Source organism: Manis javanica, chromosome 4, assembly GCF_040802235.1.
Source record: "Manis javanica isolate MJ-LG chromosome 4, MJ_LKY, whole genome shotgun sequence".
Classification (NCBI taxonomy): Eukaryota; Metazoa; Chordata; class Mammalia; order Pholidota; family Manidae; genus Manis; species Manis javanica.
Genome location: NC_133159.1, coordinates 15,186,348 through 15,200,303, shown reverse-complemented (window position 1 = coordinate 15,200,303; position 13,956 = coordinate 15,186,348). Strand labels below are relative to the sequence as shown.

Here is a 13,956-nt window from a genome sequence, read left to right as displayed (position 1 = left end):
ACTCAACAGTAGATAATCTGAATATCTACTAAAGAAATTGAAGTGGTTAAAAACTTCCCCACAAAGAAAATTCCAGATCCCAATGGCTTCACTGGTGAATTCTACCAGACACTTAAAGGAAGAATACCAATTCTGCAAAGAATTCTACACCAATTAATTCTTTCATAAATTAAAGAGGAGAGACCACTTTCCAACACATTTGAGGCCAGCATTATTCTGGTAACAAAACCACATAAAGACAATTCAAGAAAAGAAGACTATAAACCAGAATTCCTAATTAACAAAGAAAAAAATTTCTCAGTGAAATTTTCACAAATCCAACAAAATAAAAAGGATAATATACTCAACTAGGGTTTATCAAGAATGTAAGATTGGTTTAACATTCAAAAACAATGTATGGACGTAGGGAAGATGGAGTAAAAATCTCCATAATTAGTCCCTCCACTGAAGCAACTATTTGCTGACAAGATGTGTTAGAATCAGCTATTTTTGCAATTGTGGAATCTAGTCAAAATGTGCATTACCAAAACCAGAGGAATACTTGATGAAAAGAGTAAATTTCATCAAAACCAGAGGAATACTTGATGAAAAGAGTAAATTTCAGGGACTGGCATTTTGCATAGAAGCTACCAGCCCTCAGCCCTATGGTAGACAGCTGGAGACAGTGGTACCTCCTTTCTAGTGCAGCTTTCTGGTGCCAGGTTGACCTTGTCCTCCAGAGATTGGTGTTGTGTCTTTCAATCTGCCTGGCAGGGTCCAATGCAGGGCCTTTGGCCATGGTTTCAACTCTTCAGGCTGAAGTGGTTTCCTGGTGTCTGTCAAAGAATTTAAAGAAACAACACATTCATGTCTCTCCCATCTGCCTCCTCTCTCTCTCTTTTTTTCACTGGATCCAGGTATTTACTGAAATCTCTGAAAGGTCATTGGCTGACTGTGGAGATAATGGATTAGAGACTTATATGACAACACATTAGAAGGAATGTAGTCCTACCTAAAAGTCACAGACCAAACAGATGACTGTAACATCAGCAATCCCTTGGGGAATGAAGAGAATCCAGTTATTATACTGCAATATTCAAACGTCTCATTCTCAACAAAAAATATGAGCATACAAAGAAACAGAAAAATATGCTCATTTATAGGAAAGAAAATTGACAGGAAGCATCCCTGAGGCAGCCCAAAGACAAAGACTTTACTAGACAAGGACTTTAATTATTTTAAACATGCTCAAATTGTTGAAGGAAACCATGGACAAAGAACTAAAGGAAATCAGGAGAATGGTGTATCAAAACAAATTGGGAATATCAAGAGGTAGAAGTTATAAAAAGGATCCAAATGGAAATTCTGGTACTAAAAAGTTATTAATAGCTGAAAAATTAACTAGAGGAATTCAACAACAGATGTGAGCAGTCAAAGAAAGAATAAGCAAACTTGAATACAGGGCAGTTGAAATTGCTCTATCAGGAGTCACTGATTTGGCATTAATTTTTGCAACAGATAGGTGGTTCTTTAATTGTTTTCTAATGAAATATCTGGGGTTATCAAACTATGAATATCATTGAATTTTTTAAATAAAACAGTTCCTATAGTAATTTATATTTAAAGTAAAAGCCTTAAGTTGTGATGATACATGTGAGAAAAGTAATCCATTGAACATATAAAGAAGTTTTTAAAAGAGGAAATTGCTCAATTTGAGAAGTGGAAGGAAAAATGAATCAAGAAAAATGAACAGTAATTCTAAGGACCTGCTGTAGGATGCCATCAAGTATACCAACATACATATTATAGAATCCCAGGAAAAGAGAGGAAGGGGCAGAAAAAAGTATTTGAGGAAATAATGGCCAGAAACGTCCCAAATTTGACCAAAGATATAAATCTACATATCCAGTAATTTCAATGAACTCTAAGAGGGATAACCGCAAAGAGATTCACACCAAGATATATTACAGTGAAACTGTTGAAAGACAAAAACAAAGAACAAATCTTGCAAGTAGCAAGAGAGAAGTGAGTCATCACATACAAAGAATCCTAGATGAGATTAACAGTCAATTTCTCATCAGAACCACAGAGGTCAGAAAACACTGGGATGACATATTTAAAGTGCTGAAATTTTAAAACTATCAACCAAGACTTCTGTATCTGGCAAAATTTCCTCAAAAATGAAGAAAAAATGAAGACATCCCCAGATTTAAAAGCTAAGCAAGTTTGTCACCAGTAGACAAGAAATGCTTAAGTCAATCCTTCAGGCCAAAACAAAAGTAAACAAAAAAGCAAGTTCTTGGGGGTTTTTGGTTTGTAGCTTCTCTTTTTTGCGTCCTATACAATTTAGAAGACAAATTGATAAGATATTTATAAATATTAATAGGCCCAAGTAAAGATGTAAATTATGAAAATGATGTAAAGACTGTTTCTCATGGAATTCCCATATGACCCAGAAATTGCACATCTAGGTATATGTCCAAAAGATATGAAAACATATAGCACCCTGGATTCACATCCATTTTTCTACTACTTAATTTGACTTTAAGCAAATTACTTAATTTCTGTAAGCCTCAGATTCCTCACCTGTGACATGCTAATAGTACCTACCTTATAGAATATTTATGGGGATCAAATGAGGTAATGCTTTAAAACTACTGAGAACAGACAGGTAACCAATTACTGATGTTATTGATAAAAATGTTTAAAGGGCAGTTCAAGAAATGAGGTTCCAGAAAACTTGGCCCTCCATATCCTGACTTATAGCTTTCTTCTAAAATAGTTGATTTAATGCCCTTTTTCTGGTAACCCTAGTACATTCTGCAAGAGGTACTGATCCATACATTTGAAGACCAGCCTCCTAGTTTCCAGAAAGATCAGATAATTTATACAGAAACACAGGGGTACTGAGAAACAAGTGTTTCTCTCCTGTGACCAGTATAACTTTATAGCTCACTACTGACTGACTCTCTTTGGTGGTGGTAAAGGCTTTCGTTTTCAGATTTTTATGTCATGTTATTTTATTAATGAGCAATGTACTTCATGTTTGATTTTGTTGTTGTTAATTGCTCTCAGGCCTTAAATTATTTCTGTGAGTTTGGGGTAACTTAAGAAGGTTGAGGAGATATTTTTTGTGGTGTGCTAAGGATGTTAGAATAAATTTGGAGAATGTTTCAAAATTATGAAGAATCAATTCCCTATTCTTCAAAGAACTATGGCCATCATCTTGTGCTTTTGTATATATATTAAAGTGTAGAGGTAGGATATTTAATTTATCAACATTAAATGAGAAAAATTGTGATAATGAATCATGTTTCTAAAAGTTTATAGGAAAATGTTATTTAGAAATGCTATAAAAGTGATAAAGACAGTCAAAATGATAAGATGAAATTTTTAATCGACAGTATCAAGGTACTTTTTCTTTGTGGATCCAGGAAAGGTATAAGAATATATTACAGACTTTAATATTAGAGAAAAACTTAACCTTAATAATCTTTAATATTTTAATCTTTATGGTTTTTGCACTGTGGAACTTCATAAAGCAAAGCACCTATGTACCTCATTGCCTTACACTCTTGAAAATTACCAGTAATTTTGATATTGATTTTAACTATCTAAGAGCTAAACAGTGTGGCATCATTTTACCCACTTGGAGTCTTAGAATGGTCAGGAGATGGTATGAAGGACTTAACAAGACCTAAACTACAGGATTTTGACAGTTGCTCTGTGACCTTACTGATGGTAAGCCATAGGCTGCAGAAAGGGACATGCAGTGTACCCTTGGTAGTGCTGCCCTGCCTGAAAACTTAAGTCACAGCTAAGAGCAAGCCTGACGCTCAGAATGATTGGAGGTAAGCATAACAGCCAGATAGGTAATTCTAGGGGTTTAGTTTGTTTGCTTATTTTTTAAGGAGAATCAGAGATACACAATATAACAAGTTGAAAGAAATAATCAGGAGGATAGTAGAATGAGAATCTTCAAGAACCATAAATATAAAATGTCTTCTGCTAATCATTTGACCCATGTAAAATAGAAAGTATATAGCCCATGACTTTTTCTTCTCAGGGCATTAATAATACTGAATTATATTAATACTTTTAACATTTTATATTTCAGAAGTTGGACTTTATAGAGTCTGACAGTTCCTGTTCCTCTGAAGCACTTTCAAAGAAAGAACTCTCTGCTGAAGAGCTATATAAGCGACTTGAGAAACTCATTATTGAGGACAAAGCGAATGATGAACAAATCTTTGACTGGATAGAGGTATAAAGACTATGTCACCTTTCCTGATACCTATGCAAGAAAGATTCTTGTGAGAATCCCCTAATTCATTCACCTACTCTTTCACTTCATGGGAATATTTAACTTTAATGAAGTTAGTTTTTATTCTTTCATGTATATATATTTAAAACTCTAAGGCTGTTTTTCTATTTTTATAAGATTACTAGTCTTCTGTAAAGTCAAGTAAAAATATTCATAACAAGCCATTTTTCTGGGTCCCTCATTAGTTTAGGAAGTAACCTACACTTTTCCATTCAAAAAAATTTATTTCTTTCTAATTCTCACATTCTAAATACTATCCTAGATAAAATTAATAAGTAATACATAATTATTATGAAATGTATTGGCTTTCTTTTATTGAAGTATAATTGGTATACAATGTTGGTTTCAAGTATTCAATATACAGTTTGACAGCTACATTATTAAATGCTCACCCCAATAAATGTAGTTACTATCTGTCAACATAGAAATATATTACAGTATTACTGACTGCATTCTCTATATACTTTCATCCATGTGACTAATTTATATTGCAATTGAGATTTTATGCCTTTTATCCCCTTCACCTGTTTCACCCCAACTCCTCCCTCATGGTAACTGCCAGTCTCTTCTCTGTCTATGAGCCTATTTCTGTTTTGTTTGTTTTGTTTTGTTTTAGATTGCACATATAAGTGAAATAGGCTTTCATTTTCATAATAATGCTCCCTTCTGAAAATTTGTACCTTATTTATCTTGTGGATTCTATTAACCATATCTGGTGGGGGGTTTTCTATTTATTTTTTCATTGAAATATAGTTTATATGCACTATTATATTGGTTTCAGATGAACATAGTGACTCATCAATTATATGCATTGCTAAATGCTTCCCATTGTAAACGTAGTTACCTTGTGTCCCCATACAAAGATATTACACTATTATGAGCTGTATTGCCTATGCTGTACTTCCATCCCATAATTTGAAGTTTGTATTTCTTTATCCCCTTCACTTATTTCACCTGTCCTCCCACCCCCAGTAACCAACCATCCATTTTTTGTGTTTGTTAGTCAATTTCTGTTTTATTTGTTCATTTCTTTTGTTTTTCAGATTCCACATATAAGTGAAACTACATGGTATTCATCTTTCTCTGACTTATTTCACTTAGCATAATACCCTCTAGGTCCATCCATGTTGTCACAAATGGCAAGATTGTGTTCTTAATGGTTGAATAATAATCCATTGTATATATGTATGATCATGTTTATTTTTAATCTTTTACTATATTCCTTTAAACAATAATTCCTGCTTATGTAGGTGTGTTTTATTTGTGCACATTTTCTGTGGGAATCATATTATAATCCAAATTGAAAGAAAGCCATGGAGGATTAATCTCTCCATTTTATATAAATCCTCTTTTATAGTCCTTCTAATGGGTTGTTGTTTCTTTAACACTCCCAGATATTGAGAAATAATGAAGCTTCTGATAATTTGTCTTTATACCTGTTTTCCCTGATGTCTATACAGGATAATAAATCTGTCCTCTCACCTAGTTGGGAGTCTTTCAATTAATTGAAGTCGTTCTATCACTATATCCCTGTCTCCCTCTCTAGGTTCTTTCATCTTTTCTTGAAATCTTGATATCCCAATCCTGGTATGGTTACTCTTATCCTAACATAGCCTGGGTTTTCATGGGCAGACAACATAATCACCAGGTGCCCACCAATGTAGTTCAATGGTGCTATTGCATTTTTTGTTTTGGACTCGGCTTCTGGCAGGCTCACCACACTGAACTCAATTTGCTCTTTCTATCATGTAGTACTCATTCTTTTATGTTCTGCAATTCAGCCATCTCTCATCCCAAACTTATTTGGTTTTTGAACCAAAATAGGGTTTTAAAGATTTATTTCTGTTTATGTTCGTCTTTTAAAATTAGACATATTTTTAGTCTGTCAGGACCATTCTTACTTGGTCACAAAATTTGCTTGTCATCTTTTTCACTTTGCATTTCATTAATATGCCAATTTTGTTATTATCCAAGTTAGGGGTCAAATGTGTGAATGGGGTAGGGCCAAAGTCAAACCAGCATACTTTCAGGGACCAAACCCCTCCCTCACCTCCGTGGACACTTAACACTGTTAACCTGTTAGTTGTTTCACATCATTCTGTGGTCTAGTTCACCTTTTCATTGCACACAAAGGATAGCTATCAATTTGTCAAATGCCTTGCTGAAGTCAAGAGCAGGCATGCTTATGTCCATCTGAGCTGCCATATACTAATCAGATCAGAAAAGGAAAGAAGCCTAGTTTAGCATGAGTTGTTTTACATGTGCTTATTTATTCCTCTTAGCATAACCATCTTTTTCCTCTCTAGACTTTTAAACCATGCATGTGATACTGTGTTGCAGAATTTAGCATAGAATCAACATTAGGCTTTCTGATATGTTTTTGAAATCATATACCTTCTTTTCTGTTTTAGAAGTCAGGTCAGTGTTTGCATATTTACATAATAGCAGCTGAGCTCACAGTATATATAGACGTTCGTTGGTCTGTGTAAGATATTAGTATTATGTAAATCTGATTTTACTTTTCTATCCCAACTAGCAGACCTATCTTCATTCTTATTCTTGCCCATTTTTGTTAACATCTTTGCTTAATGTACACTTTAGTGTTCTTGATCATATTCTTCAGGTCTATTCTATTCTTGAATATTAGAATTACAATATTTGACTTTATTTGGTAGAAGAAATGTACAACTTATTTCTTTGTAACGATCAACAGAAGAAGCAATTAAATAGTTTGGAAGTGGTATTTATTATCTAATATGTTTAGCTAATTTATTTTTCTCAGACTGCCTGAAATCTAATCATTTGGGGATTTCAAATGATATTCAGTGCTTGAAATAATTCCATCAATTGTTTATAAAATATTGTTGAGCCAAAAAGTAATGGTGTGTTTTTATTCATTTATTCTTCAAAGGCAGTTGTTTGGCCTTTGCAAAAGTAACTTCTGGTCCTAGACAAGCCTGGCTTTTGCCTAAATAAAGTATTTTTTAAGGAGATTACAAACTAGCAACTGGCTATAACACATAAATCATGAAATCTTTGATGTGTGGCCCTTGTCCCACCCCATCCCAATTTTACCTGTCAGCAGTGGCACATGTACCCTTTCTGAGAGAAAAAAACTGGTAATTAAACTTACGGTAACACAGCCCTCCATGTTCAGCTCTGCTGGTGTCTCGCAGAGCCGGCCATCTGACTTGTCAACAACTCTTAACTCTGCTCTACAAAGACTACCAGTTCCTCCCAAGTGATAGGTTTCCACAGAGAGCTGCTACTTAATCTATATCAGTTCTAAAATTCATGAACATTAAACTGATCTCTAAATATCTTTGAAATTCTTAGCTTTCTAACATCTTTAATTTTTTCCTGGCCAGTCATTTTAAGGCTGACTCTTTCTGTGGAAAATACTATGCTATGCTATTAAAAAAGAAGCTGAAACAAACATTAATTCTATTCACAGGCATAAGGAACATAAACTTTGAAAAATATTTTAAATACCTGCCTAGAAAATGTCTCCTTTTGTTTGTTTCATTTTGCTACTCATCTCATCTCGTTTAGTACAGTGTTTTGCAGCAAAAATATAAGATCTTAGAAGAAGCAAACTAAACAATAGTTTTGGTCTTGTTTACTTAACATTTCTCTAAATATATGTATTTTTTTGCCTTCCTTAGAAAAAAGTAACAATTTTCTCACTACCACCTAAATGGTTTGTTTGAGGCAGTGATTGAGATTAATCCCTAATTCACATTTTAACTAAGATGAAAAAGCAGTGTTAGCATATCTAAAAATAGTTGCACACTACTGAGAAAAGTAGTCCTTAAAATACACTGGTTGTGGCGTGGTTTTTCAGATTTATAGATTTGGATAGATTATCTGGATATTGGTCATTTATTGAGGAAGAAAGATGTTTTTAAATGGTTGTACTTCCAAATGTATATAGTACACAGCACTGTATATATAATTCAATGGGCAAAGGATATGTAGCAGTGAACTCCTTGAATACTAAATATTGCGAACATTTTCAGACAGAACTGGCAGCAGGCCAAGTATTTTCCAATGAGTCAGAAGATTAATTTTGCAAGAAGGTTGAATGTGGCCCCATCTGCCCTTAGTGTCAGATGATACCTGGTCTGGGGAAATAATTTCTCTGGTGTGCAGGGTTACCTTTAACTGTCCCACTTACTTTTGATTTCAGGCTAATCTAGATGAAAACCAGATGAGTTCACCTACATTCCTTAGAGCTTTAATGACAGCCGTTTGTAAAGCAGCTATTGTAGGTAAGTAACATTTTTTAGGACAGCTCTTATCACCCGAAACCCCCAGTATGGGTGTTACGAGTGTCTGAGTTTATACTGTCTTTAAAACCTGCTCTATATACCTCAGTTTCTGTGCAAATGGGTGCTATTTCTGTGTGTGCCTGGCTATCTCAAGCAGGGAGACAAATAGCTACTCTGCCTGCTGTTTGTATTCACGAAGCTACTCCATGCTTTGTGTTCTTCAATTCAGTAGAAAGTTAGTGCACATTCCTTGGGTTGCCATACATTCTGTTGCATGTGACTTTTCCTTTACTTTTCACTTTCCACATTCAGAACCTCCTTCTTCTTCCCATTCAAGAGCTGTAATGAATGGGTTGAATATTCCTAACCTAATATCAAGAGCTAATTGCAACTAAAAGCCATTTTATGCAAATACATATATGAGGAAAGAAAATACCAAATTGTTTCTTTTGCTTTATGTTTACTTTATATGATAAGACAGTTTTATTGAATACTTATTAGTTATATAGATAGATAGGATTAGTATTGGTAGAAACCCTGTATATTCCAAGGTGCATCACGTTTTTAACAATATATGAGATCATCCACTTAACCTCAAATAGAAATCCACATTTATGTCACTGAAATGGAAAAGAAAAATCTATCAGAATTTCAGGTGTTTTTGTCATTTTAGAAGGTACCTTCAGAATTATAATTTACGATTTTTCTGTCAGATCAATGTTTTTTCAATGCTAGTTCATTAATGAGGTAGATAACCAACTAAATATAGGAAGTCATCATAAAAAAATTTTAAATCATTTCCAGAATCGATAGACTCATAAGACTTTGATATTTTAAAATCAGAGGACAGGAAACTATAAGAGCTGTTTTTTTTTAATTCATTTTGTTATTATTAATCTATAATTACATGAAGAATATTATGTTTACTAGACTCCCCCCTTCACCAAGTCCCCCCTACAAACCCCATTACAGTCACTGTCCATCAGCGTAGTAAGTTGCTGTATATAAGAGCTGTTTTTAAAAACAAGATTGTGTCCTAGTGCTAACTTTCAGAGAAGAACCTTGTGCTTCCCCTGAGGATTTTCCTTGACCCTTTTTATTGTGCCTTTCCCTGCAAAGGCCTAGATTATGTGTTATTTGCCACTGCCAGAGGTAGTCCTCATCTTCCCAGTAATAATAGAATGATTCTAATTCTTTAACCTTCTGAAAAGATTTGCATGAACTGTCATTTTGTCATCCTTTTAATGTTACCTTTGTAGTTTGGAATATTATAAAACTCCTCTCCCTGGTTCGTTCAGATTAAAGATAAAGAATTGGGTGTGCTACTCTTAAGGGAACCCAACACCCAAAGTATATCCCCCCCCTCTATGTTTTTTAATATTTCAGAGAGTGTCCCATTAAGAATTTCAGAACATTTTGGATTTAAAAGTATTTGCCTTTGAATTCCCTTGCTTCCTCTTTCCTTGCCAAGTCATATGTGTTTGACTAACTCAGAAAATTGAAAATGGCTCTGTGTGCTAACTCCTTAAATGTAATGCTCAGTTCTTCTCCCACCTCTAGCTGACTTTTCAACCTTCCGGGTGGACACTGCTGTTATCAAGCAAAGAGTGCCGATCTTACTCAAGTACCTAGACTCAGATACAGAGAAGGAACTGCAAGCACTTTATGCACTACAAGCATCGATAGTAAAGCTTGATCAACCTGCCAGTAAGTTTACCTCTTGTGACAATGAACCCAACCAATTGGTGAAATTTATCTAGACCAAGACTTCAGGAATGGTTTGATGGTTTTGAAAGTGGATAATAAAAGAATCACTAGTAATAAATACTCAGATAACCAATAACTGCAATAAACCTAAAATTTTAGTGTATTTATGAGAAAATGATAATAAGAAAATAATTTATAATAGGGACTTCATCCTTATTCTAGGGCAGATCTGTTTAATAAAAGTTTCTGCTATGTTGGACTCATATATCTGCATCATGCAGTATGGTAACCAGAAGCCACATGTTTCAGTTGAACACTTGAATGTGGCTATTGTGATTAAGGAATTAAATTTTAAATTGTATTTAATTTAAATGTAAACAGCCACATGTTCTTTAGTGGCTACCCTACTGGACAGAGCAAGTTTAAGGCATCGCAGAATCAGCATACATGCAGTACAGTCTGTCACCTTCTTTGACACAAGTGGTAGTAATAAGAGGATGGTACTCTTCCGAATCTTCAGACACCTAATAAAGACATTAGCGTTTTAGACTAGTTTTTGATTAAGGGCTGTGATTCTTGGCCTAACCAGACAAAGAAGGTATTCTGAACACCCAAGTCTCAGTGATACTGGTCTATTAACTGAATTGTATTGAATCTTGAAAATTCAGCTGAAACTTGTGAAAGTGAGTAGTACATAGCTATCTTAGAGATTGCATTTAGGTAGTTCTTCAGCACTTCCTTAGGTTGTGGCTGTGGCAGTTTTCCTTCTTCGCTAGTGCTAGTGAATCCCCCTGGGAAATAAAGGAGAAAACAAACAAATGATCTTCAGAGTGTAACTGAAGAGACATCTAAGATACCTGAATCAGAGAATTAATCTGACTTTGTTTTATCTCAGGACCTTTGAATGGTCATTTAACATCATGGCTTCCTTTTTCTGTTCTTAAAGGATGAAAACATAATAATTTTACAGGAGATGGTTAAGTAGTCAGATGAAATTGATGCTGTGTGCTCAGCCAAATTAAAGTGTCTCCTGTAATTACCAGTTTCAATAATCCCTGGAGGGATGTTTAATTCTAGAATTTACCACCAGTAGAATCCTGGCCACTGGTTTCCATTTCCCCATAGACTAACTGATATTTATGACTTCAATACTAGCTTGACTAATAAACTTAGGTAAATCTAAAGAAAAACTTTAATATATGACTAGTTCTAAATCTGATACTTATTAGTAATTATTGTTTTTACTCTATTGCCCCCCTCCATTAATATGAATGGTCAGTGAGCTGACTTTAAATGAATACCCCATTATGAAGGAATTTTCAAAAAAAACTATATAACTCTACCAGCTTTTTTTTTTGAATAATAATATAAGCTAAGTTTCCATTGTGAAAGCAAACAAAGAATTAAAATTGCCCAGATTGGGGTATTTTACAAAACAACAAACAAAAGTTATCATTTCTAATGGATAAAGCCCAGGTGAGATAAGCTTTTACCCATATTTTTCATATAAATTATTACTATTTTCATTTTGAAAACAATATTAGAAGGGGAGGAGTATATCCTGCCTTTGAATCCCAAAATTCGTGAAAATAATATATTTTTATTATAAAATTTCAAACAATGGAGAAATGTGTAAAGAAGAAAGTAAAAAAATTCTTATATTTGATCTTTAAAGTGTTTAGGTTGGAAACTACCTAATATCAAACAGCTCAGCAATATCAGAAAATAGTTCAAATTGAATAAAATATTAGGACTATAAAATAATGCAGATTGCCTTGATCTTCTTTTCCTGTTTTTTAGACAATTAATTTGCTATTATGCCATCAGCAGGGACTATGATACATTGTCATGGTTGTTCTTCTCTTAGGGTGGTTAACATGCATTTCTTCATTGCTTGGAAATACAGTCTTTTCCCTCACAACTGCAGTGTTGCCAAAACTGATGACTTATTTTCACTCACTTGCAGATCTGCTACGGATGTTCTTTGATTGCCTGTATGATGAGGAGGTGATCTCCGAGGACGCCTTCTACAAGTGGGAAAGCAGCAAGGACCCCGCAGAGCAGAATGGGAAGGGTGTGGCCCTGAAATCTGTCACAGCATTTTTCACATGGTTGCGGGAAGCCGAAGAGGAGTCTGAGGATAACTAAAGCTCCAAATACACAAAATGAAACAAAAGAAAGAATTTAAGTATTTTTTTAAAAAGTTTCACGTCTTCGCCAATCACAGTGCAGCAAGGCCAATTCTCGCAGAAACCCCCACGTGTGCACGAGTGGGAGAGGGGAAAGAGAAAAAAAAGGTGATCATGGAGGAAAAAGGTACTGCAAAAAAAGTAAACTTCAACCTGAGGGCGGGAGCACTAAAACCAAAATACATGTATTATTTATAGAAAATATTTTCTGTTTTAATCTTTTCTTTTTAAACAAGGACTTATACTTTAAAAAACATATCTGTTTAGCAAAAAAAAAAGTTAAGAACTTTTAATTTATTTTAAGAACTGCAAATGCCAATGTAATTTTTTAATTTGCAGTTTCTGTAAACAACTTGTATAATAGAAAAGCAGAGAAATAAATTTCCCTCCCCTTCAGACGCACCTCACGTTTTTTTTAAAGCATAGTAGTTAGTCCAGATTTAAGAAGGTCTCGGGTGAATAAGGTAAGAAAGATTTTTTTTTGGCATCAAATCTTTCTGCCTGCCTCTCAGCTTGCTTCAGAAAATTTAAAAAATCACAATAGTAATCAAAACATACATAACCTTGGAACAGAAGGAAATGCTGTGGACCAGAGAACTCCAAGAACTGTTTTAAAAAGTGCTACCCTGGGAAAAATACTCTTAATACTTTTGAAATCTTTAGAGCAACTTTAAGGCTTGTAAATACATAGAACAAATATTTAAAAAAAGAAACAACAAAGAAATTGACTCAGTACTATTTCTTTTCATTTTCAAAATATAAAGAACAAAATAAAGATAAACATTGCAAGTTTAAAAGAAAGTAAAGTGACTTCTCCTTTTGACAGCTGCTGCATGTGTGCCCATCTCTGGGAGGTGCTGTCTGGCCATTCCTTGTGTAATCCAAGTAATTCCTCAAGATGGCGGGGGCGGGGGAGAAAGAGAGGCGCGCGCGCGTGCGTGCGTGCGTGCGTGCGTGCGTGCGTGCGTGCGTGCGTGCGTGCGTGTGTGTGTGTGTGTGTGTGTGTGTGTGTGTGTGGGCGCGCGTGCATATCCCCGTGTGTGTGTGTGTGTGTGTGTGTATTGGCGCGCGTGCATATCCCCGTCCATCCACAGGTGGGAATGGCAAGCTACTTCGTGGATGCTTGGGTCGGGTGGCCCTTCTGGAAGTCCAGGGGAAGCTTCTTTCCAACAGTGACCAGCAATGCATTCAGGGTGGGACCTAAGGGTAACTTTTTAAATGGCTAAGTAAGTGTTCCACTGTATGTCTTAGGGCTGGGCACACTAATTCACTTTGAGACATTCATTACCACTGATTTTAAAAGCATCAATTGCCTGTGATGCTTAAGAAACCCAAAGATGTCTTCTAAAGAATGCAAGAAACCAAAGCTAAATTACACTTTTAAAAAAGGCCTAGGGTTTCAAACCAAACCAATACCATGTATGAAAATCACATTTTTCCCTTCCTTCAGCTTTGCTCAAGCCATTCCAGTGAGTAATTGTTTGGG

General features: G+C 35.0%; 1 protein-coding gene across 14 annotated transcripts in view; it reads left to right on the top strand.

The window, feature by feature from the left end:
- Positions 1-13,295, top strand: part of EIF4G3 (eukaryotic translation initiation factor 4 gamma 3) — a 377,936-nt gene extending 364,641 nt beyond the window's left edge. For all 14 annotated transcript variants that reach the window (XM_073233344.1, XM_036999821.2, XM_036999830.2 and 11 more), the window contains 4 exons: positions 4,097-4,243; positions 8,493-8,574; positions 10,135-10,281; positions 12,248-13,295. In XM_073233344.1, coding sequence (XP_073089445.1) covers positions 4,097-4,243; positions 8,493-8,574; positions 10,135-10,281; positions 12,248-12,429 — 558 coding nt within the window. In that variant the 3' untranslated portion in view covers positions 12,430-13,295. The remainder of the gene's footprint in view (positions 1-4,096; positions 4,244-8,492; positions 8,575-10,134; positions 10,282-12,247) is intronic.
- The last annotated feature ends 661 nt before the right edge of the window (positions 13,296-13,956 follow it).